We start from the raw sequence: 26,021 nt of genomic DNA, 5'->3' as shown, positions 1-26,021 counted from the left end.
GAGTGAATGAGCAGCAGGCAGATGAGCTGGCTGCCCAGATAGGTGGAGTGGGTAGCAAAAGGAAGAAATAACTTCCTGTTACTGAGTGGCAAGCATAAGGAATTTGGGTGACTTTAGTAGGAGCTAGGGACGTGGGTGGCACTGTGGTGTAACCACTGTGCCACTTGGACTTGCCGATCGGAAGGTTGGCGGTTCGAGGCCCCGCAATGGGGTGAGTTCCTGTTGTTTGGTCCCTGCTCCTGCCAACCTAGCAGTCTGAAAGCACACAGTGCAAGTAGATAAATAGGTACCGCTCCAGTGGGAAGGTAAACAGCGTTTTTGTGCGCTGCTCTGGCTTCGCCAGAAGCGGCTTAGTCATGCTGGCCACATGACCCAGAAAAACTGTCTGCGGAAGTGGACAAACGCCGGCTCCCTTGGCCTGTAAAGCAAGATGAGTGCTGCAACCCCAGAGTTATTTCGAATGGACTTAACTGTCAGGGGTCCCTTTGTTAGGATATTTCCGTTCCACCTTAAAAGGGAGCAGGATGTTTGTATAACAGCCTGCGTAAGTTCCTGTCTCACAGGATGTTTATGTTGTAAGTTCGTTTCGTTTTTGGCTGTTTTGCCTGAGCAGTCGGAGGAGACGGTCATGATTTCTTTGTTCTGACCAATGCCTAATAAACTGTAAATATGCATGTTCTGCTCTCTGCTTGTGCAACTTCCTGCTGTGTGAATTCTGCTGATATAGTGTGCACTAAGCCTGAGGCTTAGTGTCGCTGAATTGCTGATATTGCCTGACTACGGGAGGTCGATGGATCGTCCGGCACCCATCTTGGGGGCCAAGATGGACTTTATCTCCCTGGCAGTATCCCAACAACAGGTTATGGGCCCAGATTCACGGCACTTGCAGGAGAGTAAGACTGCGACAGACTGCTGAGGTATGTGTGGGAAAAGCGAAAGCAGAGGCTTTTCTGTTGCCGCGGCAGCCTCTTTGATGTCCGGCTAACCTAATTTGGCCTGGGAGCCGAGCCAGAGGCATCGTGATTTATGAGCTGCCGAGATAAGAAGTCTTAGAACGCATAAAGGCTCACGGCTAAAGTAAAAAGCTGGAATGGAGTTTTTCCAAGCCTCTGAAGCTGCTGAGTGTCCTAAATTAAATCGGGACAATTATGAGACCTGGGCAAGATGGTGTGAGAGTTTGCTGCGTCAGTTTGGAGTCTGGCATACTGTATTTGAGGCCGCTCCAGTTCCTCGGACAGAGAAATGGCAGGGCCAGGATTCGAAGGCCATGGATATTATTGTCTTATCCGTCTCTCTGGAGGAAATAAAGATGCTTGCTGGAAATCTCACGGCACGTGACATGTGGGATGCTTTGAAAAAGGCCCACCAGCCAATAATCCCAGCCCAGTGTTTGAATGCATCGGAGGTCCTGGCTGTTTCCCAGAATGCTAGTGAATGCAGGGATGCTGAGGGCACCGATTGCAAGCTGCAGGGGGAGCAGACTATAACGTCATCCCAGGCAGCATTCCAGCCTCCAGGGGGAGCCAAGGAGTCGGCAGCTGAGAGCTCTGTTTCCCGTGAGAACCAAGGTCAGAGCCTTTGCAGAGGCCGGAAGACCAGATGTAAACAGAGCAAGATGCTTGCAGGTGGCCAGGAGCGGGGGGGCAAGTTGCAAAAGCCCACGCCAGTGGAAAACAAGGCTATGTTAGCTGGCACAGCTCCACCAAAGGCTAAAGGCACGTCTGATGGCCAGGAGCAGGGGGGCAAGTTGCAAAAGCCCTCGCCAGTGGAAAACAAGGCTATGTTTGCTGGCACAGCTTCACCAAAGGCTAAAGGCAAGCTGCAAAAGCCCACGCTGGTGGAAAACAAGGTTTTGTTTGCCAGCAAATCTGCTTCGAAGGGGAAGGCCAGGTTTATTGTTGACTCTGCGGCCACGCGCCATCTCACCAAAGACCGCCATCTGTTCATCTCCTTTACACCTCAAGATGGAGAGGTCCAGCTGGCTGATGGAAGGACTTTGCAAGCTACAGGAGTTGGGACTGTGAAACTTGAAAGTCTGCATACTACGATTAGTAATGTTCTTTTTGTTCCAGGAGCTGTGGACAATTTGATAAGTGTACCACAGCTGACTGGGCGTGGTTTTGAGGTATCCTTCAAGAAGACTATCTGTGTCATCAGAAAAGGCAAAGAGGACTTGTGGCATGCCAAGTTGATGGATGGTTTGTTCTGTCTAACTTATGATGACAATGGTGTTGCTATGTCTAATGCTGATACTTGTTGTGTTGCACAAACTAACAAGGTTCTTCATGCAGGTTGCATTCATGATGCACATCGAAGGTTTTGTCACCTCTCTTGGCAAGCGCTAGCCAAGATGCCTGAGTTGGTTGAAGGTTTGGACATCAAACCTTGCAAATTTCACATGAAATGTGTATCTTGTGCAGAGAACAAGGTGAAGGTTGCTCCAAAAGGCAAGGAGTCTAGCAGGCAGGCTTCCAAACCCTACCAGCTAGTTCACGCAGACCTGGTAGGCCCTCTAGCGCCCTCTTTGGGAGGAGCAAGGTACTTCATGGTTCTAATTGATTCTTTTTCCAGGTACATTCATGTGTTTATGCTCGAGCAGAAATCGCAAGCATATCCTAAGTTCAAGGCATTCTGTGCTTGGTTGGAGAATGCTCATGGTAAACGTATTGGTTGTCTGTTTACTGATCGAGGCGGGGAGTTCACTTCTCAGCAGTTTGAAGCTTTCCTGACTGAGAAGGGAATCCAGCATGACTTGTCAACGCCTAGATCGCCATGGATGAATGGGCTTGCGGAGAGAGCAAATCAAACGTTGCTGCAAGGGATAAAAACCTTGTTGCATGATGCCAACCTCCCTGAGAAGTTTTGGGGGGAGGCTCTCTCGAATTTGGTTTACACTTTTAATCGCAGACTGTCATCACCTATTGGTTGCACTCCCTATGAGAAGATGTTTGGTAAGAAACCTAATGTCAAACACATGAGAATCTTTGGTTCTGACATGTGGGTGCACACCCCACAAAGCAACAAGCTTGGGAAGCGTGGGGCACATGGTTTGTTCATGGGGTACGAAAAAGGTGCATACAGGGTATGGATGACTAACTCTAAATCCATAAAGTTCACAAGGAGTGTTGAGTACAATCCTAAGTGGGGGGAAAATGTGGGAATTTTCCAGAGTTACCCAGAGGAGGATGAAGGTGATGTGAAGAAAGCAGATCATGCTGAGAAAGCTGAGGAAACTGAGGATGATGATGATGATGATGATGATGATGATCAGAGTTCGGATTCCAGTTCAGTGGGCGGCGCTGCTGCTGCTGTCAGTGACAGTGATGACACAGCAGACTACAAGAGCGCAAAGGCCTCAGTCAGACCATCTGATGAGTCTGACAATGAACTGGAAGAACCACTGTTCACCATTGGTCACTATTCTCCTAAGAAGGAGGAGATGAGTCCAGAAGACTTGCGTCTGGTTCGCAGGTCTGAAAGGGCGACCAAAGGCAAACCTCCAAAGAGATTTGCTGATGAGTTTGCTAAGATGGCAACTGCTGTTCTTAGTAGCTCAGAGAAGGTGTGGGAACCTTCAAGCTTCAAAGAGGTCCAGGAGTTAACCTCTAAAGATGCTGAGCCTTGGCTTAATGCCATGAAGGCTGAAGTTGATTCCTTGAACAGGAACCAAACTTGGGAACTGGTACCGGTAGTCCCAGGGATGAGACTGGTTGGCAGCAAATGGGTCTTCAAGGCCAAGACAGACCAGAATGGCAAGGTTGTCAGACACAAAGCCAGATTGGTTGCCAGAGGTTTTTCACAGGTACCAGGGCAGGATTACCACGAGACCTACTCACCCACGGTCAAATATGAGAGCATTCGGCTGATGCTCAAGATCGCTGCGGAGGAGAAACTGCATGTTTCCCATCATGACATTAATACAGCTTTTTTGTACGGAATTTTGAACGAGCAGCTGTACATGCTTCCACCTGACGGGATGCAGATACAGAAGGGAATGGTCTGTAAACTGCGGAAATCCTTATGTGGTCTCAAGCAGAGTGCCAGGTGTTGGAACACAAAACTCACTGAAACGTTGCTTTCTCTAGGTTTTCACCAGGGCAAAGCTGATCCATGTGTGTTTGTCAAGGAGGAGGGGCAAAACAAACTGTATTGTTTATGTTTTGTTGATGATCTTCTGATGTTTTGGAAGAATCAGGCTTTTTACCAAAGCACCCTAGCTCAACTGAAGGAGCACTTTGACATGAAGGATCTTGGTGAGGTATCCAACTATCTTTCTCTGCAGGTGGAGAGGGACCAAGCAGGTAATTTTCTGGTACACCAAACACAGAAAATTGCTGATGTATTAACCAGGTTGAATTTGGTTGATGCAAACCCAGCAGACACACCGATGGTGACAGGTTACCAGGTAGACAGTACTGCTGAAGCATTTTCTGACACAACGCTGTACAGATGCATTCTAGGCAAGTTGAATTTCATTGCTAGATGTTCAAGACCTGACATTGCTGTAAGCACTAACCTGCTTAGCAGACATGCTAACAATCCTACTGTTCAGGATTGGAAAGCTCTGAAGCGCATAGCCCGGTATTTGAAAGGGACTATGCACTACAGGCTGAGGTTCACCAGTCAGAAGACTGGAGGTCTTGAAATCTTTGCAGATGCAAGTTTTGGAAGTGACACCACGGATGGTACAAGCACTTCTGGAGTATGCTACATGTACAACCACTGCCTGTTTGACTGGTTGTGCAAAAAGCAGACGACAGTTAGCCTAAGTTCCTGTGAAGCAGAACTCAATGCTCTGTCATTTTCACTCATGGATTGTGAATGGTTGATGCAACTGTTTAAGGACATTGGGGTTTCTGTGAAATGTCCTATACAAGTGTATCAAGACAATAGATCTTGTTTGGCTTTGCTGAACTCAGAGAGTTGCAAGCAAAGAACCAAGTACTTGCAGATTAAGCTACATCGTGCAAGAGAGTGTATTCAGAAAGGACTCATTCAGGTGTCCTACATGCCAGGAAATGAAATTCCTGCTGATCTGTTGTCTAAGGTTGTTAACAGAGAACAACTGAAGGTTTACGCACAAAGGTTGCAATTGGGTTGAACCACAGGTACTACAGGTTACACGGAAAGGGGGAGGATGTTAGGATATTTCCGTTCCACCTTAAAAGGGAGCAGGATGTTTGTATAACAGCCTGCGTAAGTTCCTGTCTCACAGGATGTTTATGTTGTAAGTTCGTTTCGTTTTTGGCTGTTTTGCCTGAGCAGTCGGAGGAGACGGTCATGATTTCTTTGTTCTGACCAATGCCTAATAAACTGTAAATATGCATGTTCTGCTCTCTGCTTGTGCAACTTCCTGCTGTGTGAATTCTGCTGATATAGTGTGCACTAAGCCTGAGGCTTAGTGTCGCTGAATTGCTGATATTGCCTGACTACGGGAGGTCGATGGATCGTCCGGCACCCATCATGGGGGCCAAGATGGACTTTATCTCCCTGGCAGTATCCCAACACCCTTTACCTTTACCTTTTAGTAGGAGCTATGAGGGGACATGGTGGGTAGGCAGAGTTGGCATGCAAAATGGACATGGGCACAATCAGTGTGTGTGTATACAAACACAAGCAGAAATAAATGCAAGCACTGCCTCAACATGCTTTCCAGATTTATGTGCTACTTGCCTCGTTTCTTGCATTTCAATCCCCCCCCCCCACAAAAAATCTATACTGTATAAGAAATTCCCTTTGCTCAAACATATGCTTTATCCAAGAAGGTGAATTCTGAGCACACATATACCTTGCAAAGCACAACAAATCCTATAAAGACAGCGTACAAGCACAAAAACCTGATTTCCCAAGATAAAGATAAAAAGAATTGTATTACTCTGACAGGACATGCTTTAATTCCAAAAAGGCAAATGGACTACACATTTGGATTACCTTGAGCTAATCTTACATCATTACTCAGTATTTTTAGATGTTCAATGTGTATGACTAAGCCACCTAGAAAGAAAAATGGGTTCCTAGCTGAGAAATGCTATGCAAGTGGTAATGAATCAGCATGTTTACAGAGCTAAAAGTTTACAGTCTGCCCATCTGCCATAACGTAAAGAATCTGATTTTCTAAAACTATGATAATTTAGATACTGCAACACAATCAAAGTAAAAGATCCATTTACACAAAATTGGTTGGATCAAGACTAAAGTAGTTGCACTTGCACTTCACTGGAATAAGCTAGGATATTCATTATAGCATAAACTTTTATAGACTACAGCCCACTTCATCCATTTTTTTGTGAATAGCCACTGTTAATAATTATCAATGCTGGCACATCTATTCATTTCATTTCTTTCTAACCTCACTATTTAAAACAACCACCACCGTGTATGTGTAAAAGAAACACACACAGAGAGAGATAATATTTCATGCATCTGACAAAGTGAACTGTACTCCACAAAACTTTATGCCGTAATACATTTGTTAGTCTTTAAGGTGCCAGAAGATGTTTTGCTTGTTTAACTGGCTCTCTTCTGGAAACCTACAATGTGAAGTAGTGAGTAATTACTTAAGTCCTATTTATTTCAGCAGGAACTAAATGCAACTAATTGAATATGGATGCAACTCATTGAGCACATACAGTCGTACCTCCTTTTGCGTCTGCCCCGTTTACAGTCCATTTCATCCAACGTCTGCGGCAAACCTGGAAGTACCAGAACGGGTTACTTCCAGGTTTGCTGCTCGCGCATGCACAGAAGCACTACATCGCACATGCGCAGAGAGGCGCTTTGTCGAGCATCTCTTTCGTCAAGTGTCCGGGGCTCCAGAACGGATCCCAGATGCAAAAGGAGGTACGACTGTATATTCACTGTGACTTAGTGGGGGGGGGGTTGGGTGGTGGAGCAATATAACACTTATATCTGATAGGCATGGTTAACAAATCAAGGAGTAGAATCTGGCACACCCTTCCCCAGCTTCCACTTTTGCTATGCTAAAGTATCAATAAAAGCCTGAAAAATGGTTTAGATATCAGGAATTTGACATGTACCCTGGCAACACTTCCTGCTAAAATAGCACATTTAAATACTTAATTTTAACTGTTATGTAAATCAACTTCAATACGGCTTCATTCCAAGAAACCACACTTAGGATTCTAGCTAAAGTCCCACTGGTTGCAGAAACTAAACTTCATTAAGAACATTATTCATTGTATCTCCTTCTACACAATTGTCTCAAGGTGATGTACAACAAAAACAGCAAAAAGGAACAAAAAAATCAAACTGTTAAATACAAAAAAGAAACAGCCAATTCAAAATAAACGCTCATGACAAGAGACCCATTTAATCAGCTGGGAAAGTCTGTTGGATCTCTTTTACAAAACAGGGCAGCCATACTAAAAGCTCTGCTCTGAGTTACTGTGGAGTGGGTTTCTGAGATCTTTTGGACTTTCAGGAGAAACTTTCCTGCAGACTGCAGCTGCTGTAAAATGAGATCTTTGTGTTTTCTACTGCTTGTCCAATTGATGCTGGGAAACTGAAAATATTTGATCATCCAAATTAATATTCCTGTACATGGTATTTATCATTAGACAGGTTATCTGGCCAAGTATATTTGGTTATTCAAAGTGATCAGTTTCATGGCACAATGTGTACGCAGTCCATGAACAAATATGCTCTTGGCAGTAAGTGTATGCGTGAGAGAATGTATTCTCAATTTACAAGGTGCCAGTCTGTACATTTTACCCATGGTCCCGAAAGAAAGGACTAACAACTGCTGTATGTGCATTTTCTGGTTTCACACAGGAAAGCATAAGCAATATATATTATCAGGATTCTTTAGCTACTCTTATTTCAAGATTTCAGAAGAGAAGAAGCACTCAGTACATTTTCAAAAATGTTTCAAAAACTCTTGGATCTGAATTTGCATTAGTTTTATGCTGCATCATCTGCAGTTTATTTTTATAGTGGTTTTATGTATTTTATGTTATTTTAATGGAAGTTTACAGAACCCATCCTTAACAATTATATTTGGGGGCAGGATATAAATCTATTAAATAAAAATAAAGTACCCTTTAAAACATGACTTTGGAGAAATATTAAAGCTTGCTGTTTTTTATAAATGGCAGGCTTTTTGCTGGCACTTTCGTATATGGCTGAGAAATGGAATTCTTCAAGAGACTGTTCTAGCTGAATACATTTAAACTAAATAATAGATAAGCAACCACGAATTCCACACATGGATATGTGTTAATGTGAAGAATGCATTCAAGGATTCAGTTATTTGACATTGTCCCAGTTCAACTTTTCTTTTTGTATGTGATTAATATAAGCACACAACACTGTACAGGTTTTGTTGGAACTGATCCATGTTATTTTACTACAAATTAATAAAATTATATTCTCTTTAAAAAAAAGACCCACAAGTCTTGCATTCTGTATGTGTATGTGTGAAAAGCTGCACATAATTAACCCAGCAGAACAGGAAAACCTCTTTGGTATACAGTCATATGTCATGTTACGGCCGCTTCAGGTTACGTGTTTTCAGGTTGTGGACCGTGGGAAACCCGGAAGTACTGAAACGGGTTCCTTCCGGGTTTTGCTGCTCGTGCATGTGCAGAAGCGCCAAATCACGCCTGCGCATACGCGGTACTTCAGGATGCGGATGCTGCGGGTTGCGGACGTGCCTCCACCACGGATTACACCTGCAACCCAAGGTTCCACTGTATAGCATGCCCTGATTCACAAGTCACATTAAACCGTAGATAATGTTTAGCTATGGTTTAACATTAATGAGCAGTGTGCTAATGCTTAGAAGTCTCCCCTCTCTGGCAACCATAAACGACAAGCCATCCAAAGGTTTGTTCTTGGCTTGGGTTGCTGGGAGGGCAACAAACCATAAGCTTGGCTTCAGATGACAAGGCAAGGCTTGTAGGATATTGCTCCTGGAGCAGAAGAACAGCAAACAGAAACTTCTGAGCAACATGCATTAGCATGCTGCTTGTTCAGGTTGAACCATAGCTAAGCATGAACTATGGTTCAGTGTGATGTGCAAATGTGTCTATAAAATTTAAGTGTATGCCGCTGAAGTTATTTACTGGACTCTTATATTTCCATTTACAACTAGACCTCAATATATTCAACAGAATTTGAAACGTAATGAAACTCAAGAATTCTGCCTTTCAGATGTCATCCAAATAAGCACAGCTGCAGATACCAAGAAAAACAAAACTGTATTTTAAACAAAAACAGATCTTCCTTTCTGGCTAATACTTGATCTCACAAGGGGAAGGAAAAAAGGACTTTAAAAATCCTATCTCGTTCTAGTTCCACAGGGTATTTAACAATGGCATCTAGCTTGCTTTCAGGTTTTTTTCTTCCTCTCTTTAATATAACCGTACAGGACAATGCTGAACTAAAACTTAACCATTAATGGAGAAAAAAACACATTAGAACAGAGGGTATGTAGATATTTATAACCCTTGATCACTGCAAATTACTTTTATAAATACACTTCTGCATTCAATCATGAAGGTTCTAGCACATGCTAGTGCAGAGCCTTCCAAGCTTTTCATGTTGGTAACACACTTTTTAGACATGCACCATGTTACGACACAGTAATTCAGTTTTGCTAGCAAACTGGAGGTTAAATTAACCCCTTTCTAGTCCTGGGAGGAGCGTGCGGAGCGCTCACATGACACACTGCAGCTGAGAAACTAACGTGTCGCAACACAGTTTGGAAAGCTCTGCTCTAGTGTGACCAAGAAATAGACACCAGGATAGGCTATGTAGATGGGAACAAGAACTTAGCCAAATACATGTCTTCAAACAGACTATTTTTAGGCATATTCCTAAGATGTTTTGTAGGTACCCTTAAAATGTGAAGTGTAGATGTGGCTTCAAATTTCCTGTTTAATGTATATTCCATGGCAAATCCAAGTTTCTATGAAATGGCCATACAGTAAACTTGTATAAAAGTAAGTAAATAGTTTGTAACTTAGGACATGGTTGAGAAGGGGCTGAATCTACTGCACACTCCAACTGGGGTCACCAACTGCTGGGAAATGGATAGCCTTTACACTGGGGGTCACCAAACCTTTTGGGATCATTGAGCACATTTCAAATTCTGAGAGAATGCTGGGGGCACCAATAAAAAATAGCTGCTATTGATGGGGAACATGGCATAACATAAAATTAGAGAGACTGCCACCCCCGACAACCCCACGCTTACCATGGGAAGCCAGCTATGTCCTGCTGATCCCGACTGTGGTGATCACTCAATATTGAATTTACACAAACAACTCACCCCCTGAAGCTGTGAATGAATAGCAACAGGGAGCATTCGTTAGCATCAGTCGCATTTCATAGAAGTAGCTTAAAAGATACCTCTACTCGAACAGCATCCGAAGGTAGCTGTCATTAAATCCCATGCAGTGCCCTTGTAGAAACACCAATGGTGGTGAAACTTTTGACACTTGGTGTCCCAGCCCCTATCAGCAGAGATCCTGCAGAGGGCTGGGCTGCAAACCCCCAGGACTCTTTGAAAGGCCTTCTCTTCTCTCTAACCATCCTTCCATTCACCTCCCTTCATACTGGATGGATTTTCTACTAGTATTTATCAATCCAGGGTTATACGCAATCAATTCATACTTGAGAGTAGAGCCATTGAAATCAATGGATTTAAATTAGCCATGGCCACTTATTTTAAAGAGTCTACTCCAAGTAGGACTTCGTTGGAGCCTCATAGTTTTATATTAAGAATTATATAATACAGTTATGGCTGCACATCATCTTTTTTCATTTAAATTTTTGTATATTTTATGAACAAGCATGAGTATTAGCTGGGTGCTACAACAAAACATACTGGTTTGCAACTAAATAGAATCATTATTGAATCTGGCTACAAATACAACACTTTTGGTATGCAGGGCACAATTCTTCATTCATGCTTAGCACATATACTCTGCCTTTTTACAAAAAAAAAAAAAAGATCAAAGCATTGCAGACTGGTATCTGTTTAGAAACAAGGCATTTATATTTAGCCATTTCTCAACATACCACAAGGATATTAAGCAAGATCATCAATTTGAAGGCTCTGGATGCAATCCTTTGCACACTTATTTGGAAGTAAGGCCTTTTCAAAAACAGCGGATTGGGCTTTTAAGTGCCAGTAACTTTTCAGAAGCTAAGGCTAATAGTTACTTGGCATAATATCATCTCTACATATAATGGAATGCAATGTCTGTCTGTGCTCTTTGGTTGGTAGAGTTATAAACAGTCATAATCTGAAAATGTACATATAACAAACCTCCAGTAGCTAGGGCACAAAATAGGAATACAAGATCAACCATATGGGCTAAGTGGATAAGCCAACATTAGTGGGCTGTTGGTACAATTATATTCAAGTCAAAAGTAATTGATAACCATTATTTAAAATTCTGCTACCCTTAATCTTAAAAACACAATTATTCTTAAAAATCTGTACTTTAACTTAACATGAGTGCATGGATTTTTAAAGAATGCCTTCTTTTTTCATTTGAAAATAGTCTGTGTCTGAGGTACAGGTAATAGGTAATTACTTTAGAAATTGCTTTTGCTTTCAAGTGCTATCTGTTTGGGGCATAAACTAGTGCATCTTGAACAAAGCTTAACATAACTACCAGCTGTTTCATCTTCTCTTCTGGCTCAGTTAACTCCTCAATTTACAAGATTATTATTAAAACTATATTTAGAATGAAATATTTGCTGCAGTTAACATAGGTATGCCAACATTTTCATAAATATATTAGCATTACTGAGACCATTACAGACAAAAGTGTATCTCCACATATACAGTCGTTTAAAAAGAAAAACATTACATTATAAATTTCGGCGAAATATAATTGTTCAGATATTGTATGACAAAAGCACAGTTTCTCGTAGGTGCACACACTGATTCCCCCTCTTCTGTTGTGTTATGTTTCTCTTGCCAAACAGGTTTTCCGTGTGTTTGTGGGGCTTCAAAAACCTGCAAAACCTTTTTAATGAGAAATCGAAGAGGCAGGGAAAAATCTGTCTGTGAAACCATAAGCAATAAGTCCATGTAACTTCCAAGCCTTTTACAAACTGTCATTCTTATGCTGTTAGCAGTAATTGCCACTAAATGAATGTGTTTTGTTATGCAAAACAAAACTTTTAAAGAAAACATTTCATCTTTTTAGTAGGCTATGTCAACTTAACCTGGTTAAAAAGACTTAAGATCCAATTTATGTTTGCTTACTCAAAAAGCCTACAGAGTTCAACAGGACTTATTCACAAGTGTATGTAGTACTATACACTTAAAATAGAACCACAGAACTGTAGAGTTGGAAGGGACCACAATGATAATTTAGTCCAACCCCCCCAATGCAGGAACCTTTTGCTCAAAGTGGGGCTCAAACCCACGACCCTGCTCTACCAACTGAGCTAGCTCCTACATTATGCACAATACTATTTATTTATTTAAGACATTTAAGACATTTTATTGTCTCAGAAAATGAGACAATAAAAATGTATCACAAACCTGAACACTACTTTAAAATGCCTGCTGGGACAGAAAGTTTTAATCATGGGTCTGAGGTTCAGCAAGGAGTGCGCCTGCCTTATCTCAACTGAGAAAGTGCTGCAGTTTGGGGCGCATTACACTGAATACATGTCTTCTACTAGTTGCTGGCCATGCACCTGAGCCACAGGAGACCAACAAAGAGACTCCACCCAGGATCTCTGTTTGGGCTGGGACATAAGGGATCAGCTTGCCAATTGGAAGGTTGGCGGTTCGAATCCCTGTGACGGAGTGAGCTCCCGTTGCTCTGTCCCAGCTCCTGCCAACCTAGCAGTTCGAAAGCACATCAAAGTGCAAGTAGATAAATAGGTACTGGTCCGGCAGAAAGGTAAATGGCATTTCGGTGCACTCTGGTTTCCATCACATGTTCCGCTGCACCAGAAGCAGTTTAGTCATGCTGGCCACAGGACCCAAAAGCTGTCTGTGGACAAATGCCAATTCCCTCGGCCTGAAAGCGAGATGAGTGACGCACCCCACAGTTGCCTTTGACTGGACTGTCCAGGGGCCTTTCACCTTTTTATAAGGGATCAAGTGATCCTTAAGATACCCTAGACTCATATGGTTAAGATCTTTGTAAATCAATGGTCTAGCTGCAGCATTTTGCAGCAGTTGGAGCTTCTGGACCAGGCACAAAGGGCAGCCCCATATAGAATGTACTGTGATAATCAAGTTTTGAGGTTACCAGTATTTGTTTAAGAGCAGCAAGCACCACTCCATTAAGTTGAGATGTGTTCACAACACCCTGGACCCAGCCGGTCAGACATCCCACCGGGCTGACTGTCTTTCACCAGCCAGGATGAACAGAGGTCAATTAAGTAAGAAGCTGGTCACATCATTGCAAATGTCTTGTTCACATCATCAGGGCACATAAACTGAAATAATCCCATAAAATATATGAAGGTGCTGCAATGGACACCTTGACCAGACTTGCAAAAACTGCTGTGTAAGGGAGTTGTGAACTGTCCAATGCTTTATGCTACCCTTATCTGTGTTACACTGTTGCTTCCCCCCAACAAATATATTTTCTGGCTTATATATTGGTGTTTGAAAAGCTACCCTGGAGAAGGATTCCTCAGTCCTCAACAAGAGCAAAATAAACATGATTTAATAAACAAATTATAGGCCTAATCCATACCATTCAGTTTACAACGGTATAAACAAGCATTACCATGAGAATACAGTAAGAAACACTATCAACAATAGGAATACACTATGAATGTCATTTGGCCCATTGTTTTAAATGTTGTTTCCTTTTAAGAAACAAGTCATTTGCTCTCCCTGCGATCATTTCTGGCTAGTTGTGGATCAAGCATTAAAAGCATACGTTGTTGCCCTAAAACAACCCGAAATTTAAGAGGACTGAGAATGAGCATTATTTAAAGGGCATATAAAACTATCAACTGAGAAATCCACAGGAATCTTAATGTGCATTTGCATATATTCTATTCAGTGGTTGCCATACACAGAGTTTTGAGGAATATTTTGCACACAACGAAGTGAACCAAGTAGTAGCTACTCATGCAGTGTTTCATGTGCATGATGGAGTAGCTACACCGAGCAGAGGAAACGCTAACAATGTTTTAGACAAAACTGGTGTTGCCAGAATGAAGAACGACTCAATAACATGGAGCAATAGAAAAGCAAGCAGTAATGTCACAATGCAGCTGGTACACTTAACAATTAAGAATATATTTAACCAGTCACACTGTAAGATGCCAAAGCAATCAGTTGCCCTGAGTTTTTCATGTCTGTAGGACTATGGTTTGAGTTCTCCAGAAACAGAATTTGAATTCTTCTGTTCAGGCTTATGCTGCCATGTGCTTTCGGGGAAACTATTAATGCAGGCTCCATCTGTGCAGAGTCTAAGCACACCAATCGTTCTCATGAAGTGACTGATGCAACAGCCTAAGATCTCTTAAGTAGCTGTTCTCCAAATCTACCTTCTCTCTTGGGAACAAGAAAGCCAAAAGTACTAAGGAAGTTTGCCGTTTAACACTATGAAATGAAAATGCATTTTCAGTCATACTGACATTTTACCTAACCAAGCAGGCAAAGGAAAACATCATATTTTACAGCAGTATTACTATAGCATTATATCACACTGAATTGCTGAAATGTCCAAAATGTTTTTAGCTAATTAACCTTGACGTATGCCAACAAATCTGAAAACTAGTCAATCACATAAACGCAAGTGTGTGTATCTATGTATAAAGGTACAAAACTGCCTCAATTTTAATAGCAATATAGGAATGTCAGTGTATTTAGATAAACTATTATTATAGCCATCTGGATTAAGAACCAGTGAGTCAACCAACCAGTGACCATACTAAGGCTAACACAAACATACAACCCTGTGGAGTAATAAAATACACAGCAGGTGAATAGATGCCTACTAATGATATTAATTAACAGGAAAGGTAGAGAAAAAGTCCACAGAGAGAAAGTACCTTTTAGCACTAGTTGAAAGTTTAGCAGCTGTTTTGCTAGATATTTTGCCCTCCTTTTTCTTGGGCTGAACCTGTTCTCTTTCTTGATCTTGTTGAACACCTTCCCGCTGATCTCCATCAGAGCTGCCTCCACTAGTGCTTGGACTATCGTCAACTCTTTGCCCTTCAGTGGACATCTTAGATTCTAAATGGAAAACAAACAAGCAATATAAATAAAATCATAGCTTTGGTTATTACTCATCCAAACAAATTATGAAGCCATTGGGAGAGGGAAAGCATCCAGAGGTTTGGACTGTGATGTCACTATCATGCAGATGACATACAGCTGCATCACTTTTTTTCAACCTAAGAATCCAAGGGAGGCAACAGAATTTTTAGGAAATGTATCTGGGTAGCCGAAGCTGAAATTCATCTTGCGAAGACAAAAAATCTGTGGGTTGGGAAGTTTGGGGTACTCCAAGACCGGCTTTCCCCAACCTGGCAATCTCCAGGTGTGTTGGACAACTCCCCTCCATCATGGGCAGGCAATGGAATTATCATTCAAAACCTATGGACGGTACCAGGTTAGCAAAGCTGCTGTAAACTTGTAATTGTCTAGTGAGACACAGGCACCAAGTCCAGCTTGCATGCTGGCTGCAACCCTATAAGCGGGAGTCACACATTGGCCTAAGTTATCCACATACTAGTTATCTCCAAGCATACCTACAATGCACATGGGGTTGCCTCTTAAGATGATCCAGATGCTGGGAAGCAAGGACATGGTGGAAAGCAAGGAAATTTGAGAACCTAACACCAATTTTAAACCAACTGCACCAGCCACATTAAACTTCTGGTCATAATTTGAAGTGTTGGTCTTGATCTTTACATTTTGGGGCCAGGGTTTGTAAAGGATCATCTTGCCTTGCTCTTGTTCGTATACTGCTTTGTAATGCTGCTTTTAAAAGTGAACAAAACTCTTCAATAATAATCTTGGGATTTTTGTTCCAATGTCACAATGTGAAAAATACTTCATTTATACGCATTCCACTTTTATCCTTATATGTCTTCACTTGTATTAGATAAAAAAAGAAAAAAAATCAGATAGGATAAGCAACTATTGTGAAAAGAAGGATAATGAAAGGAGAGCTAATGCTAAATATATAAATTAGAAGCCTGAAGTAACACTACAGAGTTATTGTTTTAGCAAGTAACTCATAATAATCACCTTATCTATTTTAGGGTTGACAACTTTTTCGTCCGTCACTTTCTGAAATATAGCAGCCCTAATCTATTTCCTTAATCATATAGACTATTTTCCATTCTTTGGGATAACATGTACAGGGATTCTCTTTCCTCAAATAAGAGCAAAAAGATTTGACCTAACTTAATACGCAACACAAGCCAATACCTATGCTAATCTCCAGACTCTTTCCTCAACTTCTTCTATGGTGAAGACTCTTTTCAATTTGTTTTTGTTTTGTTTTTATTTTATTTTTAGGAGATAGCCCTCAGAATATCCTAAGTAATAAAAAGCATGATTCTGAGTGTGTTCATGTAACATGCACCTGAAATTAGAAGGCAGCCTCACTTGATCAATAATCTTCAACCTAGTACAGTACTCTATATGTAAAACCTAGTGTTTTAATATCTCTCACATGTCTGCCTTAAACTCACAGCTTCAAACAGCAAGAAGCTGGCACCTAAAAGAAAGGCCTAAAAATGTAGAGATTTGGATTCACTTAAATTTGGATGGAAGCCCTACAGTACCTTTAAATAACACCAAGATTACAATCTTATGTACACTTTCTCCTACTGGACACAATGGTACTTCTGAATAAACATGCTTAGGATCAACCTGCATTAGTTACAACAATCTGCTACAGTATTTTTAAAAACTTCCTGGGCACAATCCAACTAAAGTTAAGCTATTTCAGATCATAGCATTTAAACATATTCTTAACGTTATTACTGAAACATAGTAAATACAGTATGTTTTAACTTTGGTTAGATCTGTAATCTACAAGGGACATTAATATAGCAATATATAAAAGCCAAGAATCTCAAACTGCACAGCAGGGTACAAGTTGGACTACTTTAAGACTGAGCAATACCAATTCTAATTTTATAGGAAGGCAGGGTAGAACAGTGGATAGATCAGTTTTTGACTGAGCTTTATTTTTGTTATTTTATTTATTAACAGAACTTCTATTCTACCCATCAGTAAAATTTAACAGGGCAACTTACAAAAACTTCAAAATAAAGCATCATAAGGATAAAATATGATACAACCCAAGACAGCCTATTGGAAAGATACCATGATGGTATTAAAAGCTGCTAAGAGATGCAGATGAGTAAAAGAGCTGCATTCATCCTGTCTCTTCCCCAGCACAGATAATGTATCAGGATGGCCAAAGTGCTTTCAAAGCCAAAATTGGGTCTAAAACTCAACAAAATGGGTCCAAATAGTTAGTCTCTTCCAAGTGATAATGGAATTGCACCATTTCCCTGGCTCTTAAACTGTTTCCTTGGAAAAGAAATTTAGCAAGCTGGTAGTTATTACAACCAGCGTTCGAAACTCCCATTGTTCTAGGCACATTTTGCAACAGGATTTCATTAGCACAAGCAGTTTCTGAGCTCTGGGCACAGCACTGTGCCTAAGATTTCAGATTAAAACTGCAGAGTGAATGAAACGGAGTTCATTCATTTTCTGCTTTGTATTCTTGTTATAAAAAAGGTGCCTAGACATTCCGTTGTTGTGCCTATAACCTATGTTTAAGGTGCCATTTAGCTCCTAGCTTTCACATCTCAGTTTCTAACACCGATTACAACCTTCCAGGTCCAGGAATATTTTTTTTCTGCCTCACAACTGCCTCCTTAAGGGCAACTCAGTCTCATAAGGAGCATTTTCCAGCTCCTGGTTCCAGACAGTCATTCCATCACTGAACCAAGAGAAGCAAAGGTCAAGCATGCAGGTGGCAGGCTGTACGTGTCTAATAATATTGTACATAACATTCTCATGCCTGAACAACTAAAATTCATCCAACAAGGACAAGACTTAGCTCTGGACACCCCTGTAAACCTGGGGGAGTTTGACTATTACAATTTGCCACACAGGGGTGATATATCCAATAACACTGTAGGGGAGGAAAAGCTTAAGTCTCACCTGTGGTTCTGATTTGAATGGGAGGTGGGGTGGGCACATTTGGTTTTTATTTTATCTTTAAACCCAATAGTCCAAGAGCAAGTGTCAAAAAATGCATGTCATGATACAAAAGCTTTTGCCATCTTGACGTCTTACAATGTTGTGGCATTTCCAAAATTGCCTGTCTTACGCACAACTGCAAGAGCTTTTAGTAAGGCAACCCCAAAACTCTTTCCTTGGACTAATAATGAGATCATGAGGTACATAGATGTAACAAGCTGTATTGGTTGGGGAATCATGTGAATAATGTGCAGACTATCCAATCTGACGGACTTTGTTGGATTTAAGCCCCTTTCTGGTCCCTCCAAAAACTGGTAGAGAGGACCGTTAATTACATCATAAGGTACATGCGAATGTGGAACCCTGTAGCAACAAGGATCTGAATAACTCTGCATACAGTAAAATAGTAATCTCCCAGTGCCAGCCTCTGAAATGTACTTGGGAAATAACAGAGCAACTGCAATGTATTGACTCCAGCTCCCAACACCTGAGGCTAAACCAGAAGGGTATGATTGCTTTATCAGAAAGTTCTTAAGAGTAAACAGGAACATGCCTCTTAACTTTTCCTCAAAGCAAAAGAGTTTACAAGAACAGTAAAGTGGGTCTTATTCCCAAAACCTGGTTAGAAACCAGGTGGAAGCAGATACAGAAAATCCTTTCCACCAATAAGAGTCTGAATCAACAGTACCACCAACTGCTCTTCCACTTTGGTTAAAACAGTGAAATTTGCAACCTTCATATAAAATCAGAAGGACATAGTGTTTTTTTTTAAAAAAAAGTAATCTACAAGAACTTCTTGCAACGTATATGGAAACGGTGCCTATCTAAGTGAATTGTAATGTTTCCTCTTACAAGTATTACAAAATTTTACTACTCTATAGTTTTTATATTTATAGTTAATTTTAATCCGATTTTAGGCAGATTCTGCCATTTTCTTTTCTTTAAGACTTATGTTTTAATTGGAAAGCCACCTTGGGAATCTTTTGTGGGATTGAAAGACAGGATAAAAATACCCTATATAAGATGAGGAAATTAACTTTTGGAACCAGGCCACTGTTTCTTCACAGCAAGCTATTGCCAGCCATAATGGATATGGGTCAAGCAAGAAAAATCTAGCATCGTCTCCTCTCCCACAGCAAGACAGTACACTTCTTTCACTGCCCCTCTTACTCATGGTGGGAAACAACAATAGGCAATTTGTAAACATCCTGCAATATTTGCCACAAATACAAAATACTGCCCAGGGAGGCAGGGGGAGCAATTTAGATTGCAGTATTTTTCTAAAAACACATACACTGCAATCCCCACTCCTTGTTGGATTATGATGTCTTTTGATTTTGCCACAATGTGGGCACCAATAGTTCTTGGAAGTCAGTAAGTGAGTAATTTGTACTGAGCTGCCTCATCTGTACAAGCCCTAACTTGCAAGCAAAATTGGCTTAGGATTTAAGACATTAAGCAACAATGACCAGATCAAGCAAGATTTTTTTTTTACAACCATTGATTAAAAAGTAGCATAAGACTAGCATTTTTATGTCAAAAATGTTACAGGATTTGGGTTACAGGAATCAGTTGAATCCTTGTTTTATTTTATTTTTTAAGAAATAAAGGAAATATTTGGGCTACACTTAAGTCAATCAATTAAATTAAAAACATTTTGATCCACTGCAAAAGGCACAGCAGATGAATGAGGCAGATTTTAAATATAAATTTTAACACAAGCTATCAGTGACAAATCAAATGACAAGAAACACTTTAAAAGAGTTATTCTCTTTGTGTGAGAAAGCAACAGCTTATTCTGTGTGCTTCAAATTATGGCTTTTCTTCCTTTACAACTATTTTCTCATATACAAATTTATTTCAGTCTGCTAAGACTGTATCAATCAAGTGATAGCCCTAGAAAATATTTTTTTTAAAAAAATATGAGGAAAGGTTACAGAGTTGCCTTCCTATTTTAGCTATTCTTTCCTAAAAACTATTGATCTTTTACATAACACGTTTTGAATGGAATGATGGCACAACATGCACATATTTCGGAGTGACTTACCAGAAAAACATCAGTAACCCTTTTAGTGAATTCCAAGCACACATTTGCTCTAACAATTGTACTATAAATATTACTGCTGTTGAAAAAGAACTATATTGTATTTCAGAAGTTCAGGTTACCATTCATCAGATAAATGCATAACAGCAGCAGTCCATAACATATCATTACTTTAACAAGTAATGCCAGTTTTTACAACAGAAAATAAATGTTTTAATCTGTCATGAGATGTCTCTCTCTCTCTCTCTCTCTCTTTCTCTCTCTCACACACACTTCCATGGTATATACTGCAAACATTTAAACTACACGTCAAGTTATATTTTATTTGAAGGAGCTTAGAGCTAAATATAACTGGGATAAAAACATATTTGGCCTGTGAAGTTTAACCTTTTGCATGTGGTCAAAAGAAAAGAAAATAAACAAAACAACAAACGATCTGAAAATCAACAGGGGAGAGTGACACTGTAGGAAAGTATTTTATTGCCGTTATTAATACCACACACAATCAAGTAGCCTCAAGGTTGTGTCATAGTGCAATAAACATAAAAAATGGGGGGGGGAGACACTGCCTAAATCCCTTTTCTATTAAATTACTCCACATCCAGAGAAAGGCTTTTAAGCGTCTGGTAAGAGAAACACATAGGGATGCACAAGGGTCAGAGAGGTTAAAGTCTTTCCAAGACTACAAGATAATGAAGGAGAAACATGAGTATGAAAGTATCTAGGCTGTCTATGAACTTACATAAAAATGCACAGAACTGGGGCTTCAAGTCCTCTCCCTTTCTACCTTATCCCCCACTCAACTCAAGGAAGAATAATCAGAACCTTAGAAACTGGGATTCAAATGGCAAGGAAAGACACTGATGATGTCTTCTACAGCAGCCTTTAATTTCATATAAGCGAAGATGAATTGAACATTTCTGCTGGGTTCGTGAAAAGCAGCAGCAAGCATTACCTCACTTCATCTTCATTAGAAGCCAATCAGGGTGAAATGATCAAAACATTGGGGAGGGGAGAGTAGGAGAACAGGGGAATATGGTTTATAACCAACTAGGCCAAGGTTTGTAATGTATGGCGGGGGGCGAAGGGGGAGAAAGAGACTGAAGCAGCTGCTCTGGACTGATACAGACACAGACACACAGAATAGATACATACAAGTCACTTATTTTTCTATTTCCCCAGAGGGGGTGGGGAGCCACATGTCATAGACATAATTATGCAGTAGTGGAAATGGCAAGAGGTTGAAATGGACACTTTTAAAATGTGACATCCTCTCCTTCTCAGGCACTTTCTTGGAAAGGCAGAAACAAGAGAAAACCAGGGTGGTGAAAGGCAGGATGACATAAAATGTAGCAAAATGAAATAGGGGGAACACAGACAGTGGACGATGGAAGGAAGGAGACGGTGTGGTTTTTTTCCAACCAAAAAGAGAGGCTTGAGGCAGGCCTGGGATACATATTGGAGACATTCCAGAAAAAGGAGTGGGTGGGAGGTATGAGATATTTCTTTGCTACAAAGAAGATGCTGCTAATCATACAAAAGCCTACAGACTTGTTCTCGCTACATGTTTTGAGTGAGGGGCAGGAAAGGGGGAAGTTGCTTGACCACCTCCTCTTTTGGAGAACTTAAGACAGTAATAATGAAGGAGAGCAATTGGTGCTGTACTTCTCAATAAAGCATTTCTCTCGCTAACTGGAAGGAAAAAGATAATTTACTTTGTGCATATGGAATAGGGGCAATTAGGACAAAGAAGGTAAATGCTAATGGGACAGTGACACCAGCAATAGCAGAGCAACCTGGGAGAAACTGGATTCAAAAATAGGTCTGGTGGTTCCATTTATTTTAACAATGAAAATAGAAGGCTAAGCAACAAGAATAGGGAGAATGACGGGAACAATGCAAAAATCTCAAGGGGATGGCCTTTTGTTTTAAGGAAGAGAAATATATCTGGCTGAGTCAGTAGTATGGTGCAATGAAGAAGTTACTGGGGTATTATTGGTGATGATGAAAAGCAGCACACCAAGAGCACAGAAGGACAGTAATCACTGAGTTACGACAGGACACTTGATGGCTGTGGTATATTATATGGAGGATTTTCTCAGGAAGTGGGAACAAACACTGAGTTCTACATGATGAATTTCCAATATAGAACCACTTGGGTGTAAGAATCCACACACGTGGCTATTAGCCATTACAAATATGCAATGTTTCCTTCATTAGCATGACATGAGAGTTCCATGCGATAAAACAGTCTATCCATCACCTTAGATGACACACACACGTGCGCACATACAAACACACACAGAGTCATATAATTTCCTATAAGTGATAATCATATAGAAAGTTGGTCACATCTGAAGTAGTCCTTGCCATAGTTATCTTAATGAGAGCTTTGGCTCAGAGTGATGGAATTATTGTAGAGAATATTTGTTATATTGGGAAGAGGGGTGGGTGTAGCTAAACTTGAGAGTGGTACCATTTCTTTTATAAAGTGGATCTTTCAGAGGACAAAACTTTAGTTGGTGAGGTCAGGTTTGCGATGAGCACAATAAAGCACCCAAAGAGCATTTCTGACAGCCTATATTTTGAGAAACTATGAGCAGCTAGGAGGACAAAGGACTTATTGAGAGGATTAAGAACTTTCGGAAGGACACTGTGCAGAGGGTTTGCCTACTGCAGAGTGTCAGGGCCAGCAACTAAAAGGCTGTGGAAAGGGTCATATATTAGGGGACATGCCCTGTTTTAGAACTAGACACGACACAGCTATGATAAAAGCAGAATATGAAAACTTGCTTGGGTGGGTCAGGGATGCTGTAGGAAAAACTAGTTTAGAGGGGGTGTCTGCCACAGGAAGTTGAACAGGCAACAGCAGTATTTTTGTGGTGGTGAGGTGGGAGGTCCTAAAACAGGAGATGTGCTTCATGAGAAAAGGAAAGGAGTGCCTGCCATATAACTGTATCTCCAAGGAACAGAAGCCATTTGGTCCAGGTGCCTCAACATACAGCACTGAAACACACAAAGCCACTATTGTGGGTCAGAATCAACACCTCACCGAGCACAGAAGGATCGGGGGTTCAAGACCCACCTTTTCCCCTTCCCAACTAAGAAAGGTGGTGAGAGGGCATTAACAGGATGGTCATGAGGTTTTTTAAGGAGAGGCCGGATGGTCATCTATCATGGTTGCTTTAGCAGAGATTCCTGCATTGCAGGGGGTTGGACTAGAAGACCCTTGGGGTCCCTTCCAACTCTCTGAATCTACTGAAGGGGGGGCAGCCTGGCAAGCAGAGGAATGGATGGTGAAGAATTAAGCACAAGGAGCAGAGGGGGGGTGGTGAAGAGGAGAAATATTTGCCCTAGAACTGGGCAAAAAAAAGGAACAAGGGAGGTGAGGTGTGGAGGACTCCTTAGCGCAACTACTTATTTTGCCAGCATCGAAACATGGGCTAAACAGAAAGGATGGGGGGGGGGTTAAACTGGAACCTGGGGAGCATCCTGGATGGAACCACCCCCACCCAATGAAACCAGTGGGGGGGTGGCTGGTTTAAGGGGGGGTATCCTGCCTCCTGGGCAATAAAGCATCATGGTGGGCAACGCGCGGGGGGGGGGGGAGGCGAGAGCAGGGCTTCGTAGTGAAGGGGGGCGGCAGCTGTGTTTGAGGAGGGGGGCACTTTGAGGAGTGGGGAAGGGGGGCTGGGGAGCGTGTGGAGGAAGAGAAGCGCTTTTACCTGTGGGAGGAAGGGCAGGCGCGGGTCTCTGGCTCTCCAGCTTCGGCGTGTCAAATCCTCGTCGCGAGGAGGGGGCGCCCAGCAGGGTTGGGCTGGGTTGGGGGGGGGTCGGAAGGTGAAGGGGGTGGGGGAGTTCCTCTTCAGCGCCGGTCAGCGAGACATGCGCGCCCGACACTCTTCTTCCTCCTCCTCCTCCTCCTTCCACCCTCCCTCGGCGGTGACTTCTCCAGCTGCTGCTGCTGCTGCTGCTTCCTCCACCGCCGCCGCCTGAAGAAAAGTAAACCAGCCGCCGCGCGCGCGCTCCCGACTGGGCCAATTAAGCCCGGAGTTCGAAGCGAGGAGGGGGAAGAACAGGAGGAGGCGCGCTTTGGGTTGCTGGCTTCGCAGAATGACGGAGCTGAGGCGAAGTCGCTGAGGAGCCGGGAGCGAGTGGAGAGGTGGGGGCGGGAGGGGAATGAGAGAGAGAGAGAGAGAGAGAGAGAGAGAGAGAGAGAGAACGCGCCTGCGCGCGCGGCCGCAGGGCGGGGGCAGGGGAAGCACGAGTTTTAAAGAGAAAGGGAGGCTGAGGGGAGGAGGAGGAGGAGGAGGAGGCTGGGTAAGCGCAGGAGAAAGGAAAAGGGAGCGAGGTGCTGAGTGGGCAGAGCCGCGGTGAGCGGCGGGGAAGGGGCGTGGCCAGGAGGCCGCCGCCGACTCCCCAGCGGCGGGCTGAGGGCGGTTGGGAAGCCTGGCGCGCGAGGGCGCCAGTTTAAGGGGAGAGGGGGCGCTTGGTTGTTCGACCTCCAGAGCCCACAGTCCTCTTCCAGGAGACGTCGGGCTCTTCCACTTTTCTCTCAGCCTCTCTCTCTCTCTCTCACCGATGCAAATACTTAACAACAACAACCCCCTCCATCTGAACGAGTTGCCTCAGCCACTCTGGGTGGCCTGTTATAGAAATAAAATTTGCTCCTTTCCCTATATGAGGTTCACCAAGGAGCCCGTATAGAGACCACTAAGGTTTTCTATCGGTCGGAGAAGAACAGAGACCAACCAAGGATATATTGGAGCAAAGCGACTATTTAGCGGTCTACGCCTCCAAAACACACACACACACAAGTTGGAGGTGTGTGTATATATATATGTAAAAGTTGGAGGTGATGTAGATACAGTACAGATACAGTCTGGCGTGCTCTGGTCCATGGGGTCACGAAGAGTCAGACACGACTAAACAACAACAAAGATACAGTACACACACACATATATACATAAATAAAATATGAAACATTTTAAAAAGTTTCTGCCTTCAGGTGACTTGTAAAGGTTTTATTGTTACCTATCTCCTTGGCCCTGTGGGTGCATAACTCCCAACATTTCTCCTCAGGTGAAAATAGGGACGTCCAACAATTCCAGCATTTCTCTGAGGAAATTTCTCTGAGGAAACTTAAAGACGTCCTGAGGAAAAGCGAGACATTCCAGAATTCCAGGACTGTCCCTGGGAAAAAGGGACACTTGGAAGGGTCTACAGTGGTGCCTCTGGTTGCGTACTTAATTTGTTCCAGAGGTCTGTTCTTAACCTGAAACTGTTCTTAACCTGAAGCACCACTTTAGCCACTGGAGCACGATTTCTGTTCTCATCCTGAAGCAAAGTTCTTAACCCGAGGTACTATTTCTGTGTTAGTGGAGTCTAACCTGAAGCGTATGTAACCCGAGGTACCACTGTACTGTCTGTATGTCCCTGAGGTGTGGAAGGGGGTCTGATCTGAGAGAGCTGCCATCTCTGACTAGCACAGGAAGGACCTGCTGGGTCCCACCTAGGCCAGACCCCCTGTTCTGTCATGGTGGCCGCTTAGATGCCTCAGAGGACAGGGGCAGTTGGTTGTGCAAGGAGCAAGGCCCACCGACCGGGGTGAGGTGACTGCCTCAGGAGATCCTAATGGCTCCCTTGTCCCCATTGTTCTTGATGTAAATCAGTGGCTCCCAATCTTTTTTTGGTCATGCCTCACCTAAGCATCTCTAAATTCCTGATGCCCCCCCCCATGACATATAATTCTTATTATTCAAAAAGTGAACTCCTATTCACATG

The 26,021-nt window shown here is 42.3% G+C and overlaps 1 protein-coding gene across 2 annotated transcripts in view; it reads right to left on the bottom strand.

The window, feature by feature from the left end:
• The window catches only part of LOC128424126 (ubiquitin-conjugating enzyme E2 E2), a 123,679-nt gene extending 99,261 nt beyond the window's left edge, over window positions 1-24,418 (bottom strand). Inside the window, exons 1-2 of one of the 2 annotated variants that reach the window (XM_053409995.1) lie at window positions 23,963-24,418; window positions 15,013-15,196 (exon numbers count right to left, since the gene is read on the bottom strand). In XM_053409995.1, coding sequence (XP_053265970.1) covers window positions 15,013-15,188 — 176 coding nt within the window. In that variant the 5' untranslated portion in view covers window positions 15,189-15,196; window positions 23,963-24,418. The remainder of the gene's footprint in view (window positions 1-15,012; window positions 15,197-23,962) is intronic. The other variant, XM_053409994.1, reaches the window with a different exon arrangement.
• Between the last annotated feature and the right edge of the window lie 1,603 nt (window positions 24,419-26,021).

Source organism: Podarcis raffonei, chromosome 12, assembly GCF_027172205.1.
Source record: "Podarcis raffonei isolate rPodRaf1 chromosome 12, rPodRaf1.pri, whole genome shotgun sequence".
NCBI lineage: Eukaryota > Metazoa > Chordata > Lepidosauria > Squamata > Lacertidae > Podarcis > Podarcis raffonei.
Note: the sequence above shows the minus strand (reverse complement) of the source record. Positions and strands in the feature narration are given on the sequence as shown.